At 48.1% G+C, this 8,849-nt stretch overlaps 1 protein-coding gene across 1 annotated transcript; it reads right to left on the reverse strand.

The window, feature by feature from the left end:
- Positions 1 to 2,691: 2,691 nt before the first annotated feature.
- Positions 2,692 to 3,360, reverse strand: LOC135826588 (uncharacterized). The gene has a single exon (XM_065339192.1). The coding sequence runs from the start codon at positions 3,358 to 3,360 to the stop codon at positions 2,692 to 2,694; it is 669 nt and encodes a 222-aa protein (XP_065195264.1).
- Positions 3,361 to 8,849: the final 5,489 nt, after the last annotated feature.

Consider the following 8,849-nt stretch of genomic DNA (forward strand, 5'->3'; position numbering starts at 1 on the left):
ATAGGGAATTGCGCGGCAGGATGAAGCTGATCAAAACTGAGTGGACTCCTGGACTCTGTATAGTGGATTTTGGACCAATGGACTCTATATAGGGTGCTGGACATCATATAGTGCATGGACTCTATACTGAGTCCTACATATATAGTAGGAGTTTGGCTTTCGGCTTGTACAATTCGTTTTCGCAAAGCTTCCCTTTCTTTACTTATCTTTGATATTTATGACCCACCCAAGTTGGGTGGTGTGCTGCTTTGCTGCTTCGAATTGTAGTTAGACTGCTTTGTCAAATATCGTATTGGTCTCGTCATCGTCCAGTAACAATCGAAATTCTTTGTTCCGTTGGGACTGCAGCTTTTGCTCGTTTTCGTTGCGCTTGCCTTCCCCTCTTTGGTCTTTCCATAACCTTGAACCTTCCAAGTTGGAAGGCTGTCGGTTAGCGCTACGGAGATGTGTTGAAGTTAGGTGTCAGGACGTCGAATGTCTCAGTACTCTGTCAGTTTTGTGCCTAGTTATTGCACTTTCTGACTGTATATAGCATCATGTTACAGTGATGGAGAGTTACTCTTAACTCGTATCCATATGTCCTTTTCTCTTCTAAAAAGAAAGAAGAAGAAAAAAAAGCGTGACTGGATAAACTGGACTCCTGGACTGTGAATAGGGGACTTGTAGAAAAAGTGTACTCCTTATAGGGGATTGCGCGGCAGGATGAAGCTGATCAAAACTGAGTGGACTCCTGGACTCTGTATAGTGGATTTGGACCAATGGACTCTATATAGGGTGCTGGACATCATATAGTGCATGGACTCTATACTGAGTCCTACATATACGTAAAAGAAGAAGCGGCAAATAAATAACTTTCTCTCCGGTGCACACCTAGAGGTTGACTACCTCTTCTTCGAGTTAGCCGTTTCTTTGCTATAATATCTAATTTAAACAGAAATGCGCAGCAGCTTTTATGCAGCAGACGCCGTACGCTTACATACGGAGACACACCAAACATACATCAGGCAAAGCGCCGTATTAGTTTCGTATTACTTCCATATTAGACAGGCAGGAATACAACACCCTGCCTTCCTACAGATAATCACGCCCTCGTGATTTTCAAAAGTTAGCGAAGAGTTATGAACACAGCGTCAACTGGAAGATGGCAAATTATATCGGAAATGATAACGTTTAGAGTAGACAGAAGAAATGAACTGATAACAAATCATAACATAGAAGTAAAAGCACACCAGGTTCACACAATCTCTCGGGGTCAAAAAGGGAAAGAATGGTCCTCCAAATAGGACGTGAAGACAGCCAAATGTCTGCACATCGCGGGCTCCAACTGCCAGGAAATTCACAATTTCAAAAAAATGCACTGCATCGTGGGAACTTACTCCGGTACACACCTGTAGTGTAATAGAGGATTCTCACACACATCTCTCACAAGGTTACTTAGGTAAACCGTGGCTCACCGTGATCAGACGCCTACCAAACTGAACTGGATTCACACACTCGCATAAAGGAAGACTGAAGAGAACAAGGAGACTGAAGGAAGACAGGAAAGAAATGCCATACCTGGAATCAGCGTTAGTAACCACGGCGGCGGCTGGAGCTACGGCGGAGGGCAAGCCAGGTTTTATCTTCATCTTGGTTGAGCCGGTCACTCAGAGCGGCTAGCTCGGCGTCAGACAAGTGAACTCCCTCCTCGTCTTGAATCGTGGTCTTCACATTGTCGATAGCATCGCTTTGCGCGACGTAAAGAGTGATGGTCTAGCCAGGAAGAGTGTTGACAAAAAGCTGCATCCCACCACGGAGGGGAAGTACCAAGTGAAGAGTGGGCTCCTGCTTCCGACTGCGTGCCGGCGAAAATCAAACGCTGCTGGTCTTGGGGAATAAACTCCTTGTCTTGGGCAGCAGCCGGCCTGTCGTCGTCCTCATCAGCTTCGCCATCACCACCGGTAGTATACATGTAGGTAGCGGGTCGCTTGGAATCGCCATCGAAGTTTCCAGTGTGAGCCGTGCGGAGAGAAGGGTGATCCACGCTAGTACCCTGATTGTGCTGCAGGCTAATAAGCAAAGCCAGGCCCCGGCAGGAAGGCAAGAAACTTGAATCTCATCTTGATTCGTCGCACTGAGCTGCAGCGGGTTGAGCCAGGGTGGTCTGGGGTCGAATCACGTTGTTTTATTTAAACATACACCGCTGCCACCAATGTAACAGGTAGCCGAGTGGTAGGCGCGGTGCAATCAACAAGAGTTAGTTTTAGTCTACTTCTCTCAGGTATACACCTGGGATATAATTATTATTAAAAGAAGGAGCGGCAAATAAATAACTTTCTCTACGGTACACACCTAGAGGTTGACTACTCCTTCTTCGAGTTAGCCGTTTCGTTGCTATAATATCTAATACAGAAATGCGTAGCAGCTTTTTTGCAGCAGACGCCGTACGCTTACATACGGAGACACACCAAACATACATCTGGCAAAGCGCCGTATTAGTTTCGTATTACTTCCGTATTAGACAGGCAGGGATACTACAATGGGGCATTGGTGACTCTGCCGACCTGAGGTCTCGGCGTCACGGCCAAAACACGCACCAAAAACAATGAAAAAAAGACGAAGATAGAGCTGTACTACAGGCCAGAAAGATGCGAAAACCCCAAGGCTTAACACGAGTGAGTGTAGGGAGAAACTATCATAGCATCATACTTTTCATAGGGAATCGACTGCCCAGAGCCAGTTTGTGCTGCGAAGATGGCGATAAACGTTCGTTTTGAATGATTGCATTATCTTGCTGTGGGGAGGCTGGGACAGGAGAGCGACAGGGAGGGAGTTCCAATCGCTGATGCTGCAGTGTGGGAACGAGCGCTTCAGCGCCAGCGGGGCAGATGCAGGCAGCTGGTGTTGAAGCTGGTGGTCATGGCCACTGACATTACTGTGCTCGCTGCGGGTTCTGGGGTTGGCAGACGTGATATGGTGCGGTGGTAACACAGAGAGCAGCTGCGGTGGACCAGACAAGTAGTGCAGCTTGAACAGGCAGGCAAGTGAGGAAACAGTACGGCGGATGGCCGAGCTGGGTAGGTGTGCCCCAGGGCTGATAGCATGGAGTGCGTGGCGCTGAACATTGTTCAGACGCTGGAGGTGACTCTGCGCAGCTCCCATCCATACAAGAGGCGCATACTCCATGACTGGTCGTACGAACGCCTTATACACTGTCGTCCGACCGGCGGGGGTGATGTGGGCGGCTCTGTTTAGGACCCCAAGCCGTTGGCGTGCACGGGTGGCTGCGGAGCGTAGGTGATCGCCAAAGGCCAACTTGGTTTCCACCTTCACACCAAGGAGGGTGATGCGGGTTGTCTCGGGCACCAGTGTGCCACCCATCAGGATTGGGGGGAGATCTAAGCCCCGGCGCGTCTGAGGGTGGCTGTGATGGCCAAGGATTTAGTTGGATCAAAAGTCACTTTCCACGTACGGCCCCACTCGTGCAGTCGGTCAACGGACACCTGCAGTGACTGCGCTGCGAGTTCCGGGGACTGCTGGGAGGTGACTAAGCTGTATAAGGTTGTGTCATCAGCATAGGCCTCCAAGTTGGCGCCGTCAGCGAGAACGTCTGGCGCGTCGTTGACGTACGCCAGGAAAAGCGTTGGACCAAGAATGCTTCCCTGGGGGACTCCAGCGGAGGTCGTAGCTGACGTACGCCCTCCAACAAGGCACTGTAAGGAACGGGTGTCCAGATACGAGGCAAGCCATCTCTGTAGCGGACCATCGATGCCCAGGGTGCGCACCTTGTTGAGGAGGCCGACATGTGAGACACGGTCAAACGCTCCTGCTATGTCCACAGCAAGGATACGAGCCGCCCCTCCACAGCCCACAGCGCTTGCCCAGGCAGTTTGGAGAGCTTGCAAAGTGTCTGATTTGCCGAGGCCTCTGCGAAATCCAAACTGATGCGACATGAGCAGATGGTGGTCCTCAACATAGTTTACGATGTGTCTGTTTTCTAGAGTTTCAATGATTTTCGAGAGTATGCACAGTAAGTATACGGGCCTATAGTTCTAAAGGGTTGAGCGGGAAGATCGCGAGTGGATCGGAACCACGTTGCCCATCTTCCACATCCTAGCTTGGACTCCAGACAGGAAGCATACAGTAAATAGCTTGGACAGTGGCTCTGCGAGCTCGTGGGCATATTCCTTAAGGACGCGACCAGAAATACCGTCAGGCCCTGTAGCCTTGGAGACGTCGAGCTTTGCCAGGAGGCGGCGCACAGCCTCTGGGCGGAAGCGGATGGTGCGAAGAGGTGGAGCATCTGAGGGAGCTGGGTCCGGTAGGTCAGCCTCCACAAGGTCCGGACCGGCGACGCTGCATTTCTTCGAGAACAAGCGAGCGAATGCCTCTGCTTTCTCTGAGCTCGTTGCCCACTCGCGGCCGTCAGAGTCGACAATTAGGGGAACTTCGGCCTGTGTGCGGTAGCCAGCAGCGCTCTTCAACTTCGTCCACCACTGTTTGTCTCAGAGGGACCCAGTTGAAGGGCCGGTGGCGTGGTAATTTGTGATTGTCCGGTAATGTAGTAACCAGCAGCGCATTGTACATTCACTACTATTCCGTTGACAACAGTAGTTCCAGGATTGGTCACTCTTAATCCACCACTCTGCCTTGGAACAGGGCAATGTACTTCTGAAAGGAAAATGTACCAAAAGGTATATTCATACACACTGACAGTTGTGTAGATGTATAGAGCGACTTAACGTTGAAAGATCAACCACAGGGAATTGTGTGGCCGGGTTTTGTGGACCTTAGACAGTATGTTTTGCACTCGCTCATGAATGCGCTTTGTCACGGGTTCACACAACAAATCAGGATTTGCGCCTTTCATGTCTTCTCATTCAGAGTTATAGAGGTAGGCGGAAAGACGGGGCCAGTTAGCATGCTGGTATTGCAAGACAGTCACCTTTTCTTCGGGTGCTTTGGGTGGCGTGATCTAAAGGGACTTATTGGGGTTGATGCAATCCCAAGCATATCAGATATAATATTTATGCTGAAGAAAGCCACAGGCGTTGATAGCATCAGTCACAGAGCTTCTTTGACTTCTTTCTCCAGCATCCGCATACCCCCTAGTCTTCTTTTCAACATGACATTGTCCACTGGCGTATTTCCCTCCCTTTGGAAGCACTCAATAGTCACACCCACATATAAGAAGAAGAGCTCGCTTAAGTGCAACCAACTACCGGCCTATTTCTCCTTTATCAACTATATCCAAACTTTGTGAACGTGTAGTCTTTGATCATGTCTATCCTCATGTGAACTCTCTCCTCAGTCCTTTCCAGTCCGGGTTTCGTCGTGGGGACTCCACATCTTGGCAGCTGTTGCATTTAGTACAGGCCTTACAACAATCCAAGGACACTCGACAATTTAGCTTTCTCTACTTCTTTGATCTTAGCAAGGCCTTCGATTCGGTATGGACTAGAGGTCTACTCTGTAAGCTTAGAGCATTCGGGCTTTCTGGGAACATTTACAATTGGCTCACTAGCTACATGATTGGCCGCAGCCAGTGTATTCGTGTCGGGGGACATTTGTCTCGCCCAGCCACAGTAGAGTCTGGTGTGCCCCAATGTTCTATATTAGGTCCACTGCTTTTCATCATTTATGTAAACGATCTGGCCTCCCTTCCACATACCTACCTCTACGCAGATAATACAGCACTGCATGTTTCCTCCTCTTCACTTTCAGCTGCATCTGTCACATTGCAGACCCACATCAACAAAGTTGTCAATTGGATGACGCTCTGGAAGCTGAAGCCAAACGCATCTAAAACCGCTATTCTCTGCTTTCCTCCTCGTCCCAATAGTGAATTATCTACATTAAGACCCTCGCCTTTCACGTTCCCTGATGACCGTACCTGTCCCTCAATAGTCGATCAGCACAAACACCTTGGAATTATCTTGGATCAGCATCTGTCCTTTGATCCCCAAATTACGTACCTGGAGAAACGTGCAAGTTCTATTGTTGGCTTCCTCTCCTCTCACTTATCTCATTTCCCCCGTGATTGCCGTTTAATGCTGTATAAATGCTATGTTCTGCCTGTATTTGACTACTGTTCCTCCATTTGGGCTCCCATCAGCACATCGCTCACGAATAGTCTCGAAGTCACACATCGTCGCTTACTTCGCGCTGTCTTTGCTATTCCCCGTTTGACGCCCTCTCATACTGTCTATGCTATCACATCCAGCTGCCCTCTCTCTAACAGGCTCAGACTTTCATCATGTAAACTAATTCATAAAATTCGTCTTGGTCTTGCCCCACCTCATGTTTTATCCCAGCTTAACTGGTTTCATCAGTCCTCAGCTACCCGAAACTCTCTCTGCTTTCCTATCTCTCGCACAGCCACTCTTCTGAAGTCCCCTCTATTTTTCGCATATACACATTGGTCGTTGCTGTCACAGGACCTCAAGACTTGCCAAAGACTTTCCACTTCTGCTACTTTACTTCGCTAGGTATTCACTTGTTCTGGGCCACTGTGTAATTCGTATCTCTTTTACAGTTATCTTCCTTCTTTCTTCTTTCTTATATATGTATGTCTACTACTTTTCTTTTGTTGATTTGGCCGTGGTTGGCTATCATCCCTCTCTCATTCAACATTGGCATTGCTTGCCACGAGATGATGATGCAATAACAATAACAATAATTTCGTACTAATGAAGTTGATCCATGTTAGCATCCACCGATCACACTGCCATATTTGCATTTGCCACACACCGCTACATCAGTGATTTCGTTCTATTCGCATTTTTGTTTCGTATATTTTTTCTCCTTCCTTCTCTTAGCGTGGTCGCGTTAGGTTCATGATTCCATGTATGCACGCACGCACTCACAAACCAATGAACTCTCCCTCCTGTATGCACATACACACACACTCATGCACACATTACTGCATGCCCATTCGCGCTTCTCAAATACGCTGCTACTTCTTGCTCGAACGCTCTCCCTTCACTTACTTGCATTCTCGTATAATTCGTTTGGCCTGGGTAGCTGCATGCGCCCTCTTGCACATTCATTGCCATAGCTGCCCAGGCCCTTCATAACCTCGTGTCTTCAAAGTTAATCGTTCTCAATCCCATCATCTCGAGTCCCTCGTGCGAACCAAGAACTTTGACATCTGTTGATCCTTCATGCGTGCCGTGAGACTCAACAGTTTTATTGCGCATTCTCTCCACTGTTTTTACATTGCATGAATAAAGTTTAAATGTTGATTCACATTTAGGGGCCGTCCTTAATTATCGATCTTTTTCACGAAGAGGAAAAGTCTTGTTTATGGGTGGATGGATTGAGGAGAGTTTCGTTTTGAAATCCATCGATAGCTGAAATAGTCAAGTGGTGTGCTTCACTGAAATATCAATCTATTCTAGCTGTCAAGTCAATATATTTTTTGTACATGGGTCATGACTTTTTCGCTCCGTGAAAATTATCCACCGGATGGCCCCTTTAATACTTGGAAAATGTTCTTTAGTATGGTCTTCCATCTGAATTTTTTGCATCAGTATTAGTGTTGTCCGTGCCTCTTTTGGAAAATGCGCTCTTTGTGCGCTGGACCCGCGCGGGCGTTGTGCGGACCGTGCACGGACTGCTGAGGTTGCGACCCATCGCGCTGCGTGCATTGTACGCATTCTTGTTTTCTGTTTCTTGCTTCTTCCTGAGACTCTCCTTGGAGTAAGACTAAAGTAATTTTATTATTATTATTATATACATGTATATTTTTGAGGATTTCCCAAAGATGTAGTCTAAATTGAAGGGAGTTCCATTATAATGGGAGGCTGTAGGGTTGAGATAGCAGACAGTGGAGGGCTAATGATTGGTAATGAAAAGTCTAGCTAGAGAGATACAATTGTGCTGAATGTTCCAGAATGGTCCTTTACTCAATAATACCTAAAGCCTCGGGGTATGCCTTGAAATACGAATTATACCGAAACAGAAACACAAAAATTAATAAGAATAAGCGCAACCTTCAAAAAAGGAGGACAGGTGCATGTCAGTGAGGAGTGGCATTGTGTTTGGTGTCAGAGAAGTGCGTGCAAATGTGACTGTGAAACAGGAACTGCGAGGCTATGGCTCTCAGGTCTGCGGGCAAGGCATTCCAGACAGTAGCATTGGGGAAGAGAAATGACCTCCCGGCATGTTTCCCGACCCGTGGCAGAGTGAATGCGAGTTGGCGGCGGCGACTACGAGTGGGGCAGTATCCCGTAATCAGTTCTCCGAGTGTGGTGTACGTGAGCTGGGACGCACATGTGGTCGAGAGAGTAATCGGAAGGGCCTATCTTCTGGGATAAACAACCCCCGACGACATTAGCCTTGCAAGTTACTTGAATTCTCCATATCGTAGATGTGAAATTCTGTTATGTATAATTATGTACTCGAAGTATGCAGTGTCATAGTTGTTGTCGGGTTCGCGAATTTGGCGGTCACTGAAGTAGCCAGCTCCTCCAGTACGTACCTTTTGAAGAACGGGCTGTGACTTTGAAGAGCGTGGCACTTTAGCTGGCTGAGCGACGTAACAGGATTTTAAAGAGTTCCTTGTCAAGCCAAAAGTGATTGTTACCAGGACAAATACATGTACATCTGATACACATCCCGAGTGTGATCTCTTCGGCAATCAGGGATTCCTCATTACGCAGCCCGCCTGCCCCAAACCATTGTAACTATCGTCTGCGTCTCTGTCAGACGAAAGGAGCTGGCGCTTTCCCGCCGCTGGTGCGTGCTGGTCGTCGCTTCCCTCCGTCATCTCTATCATCGCGCTCGCCATCTGAGTGCCCGAGGACATCTCAGTGGAACGATTCGTTTTGCTAATCTAAGAGAGACGCATCCTCCCACTGACAACTCAA

The sequence above is a fragment of the Sycon ciliatum genome, chromosome 10, assembly GCF_964019385.1.
Source record: "Sycon ciliatum chromosome 10, ocSycCili1.1, whole genome shotgun sequence".
In the NCBI taxonomy this organism is placed as follows: domain Eukaryota; kingdom Metazoa; phylum Porifera; class Calcarea; order Leucosolenida; family Sycettidae; genus Sycon; species Sycon ciliatum.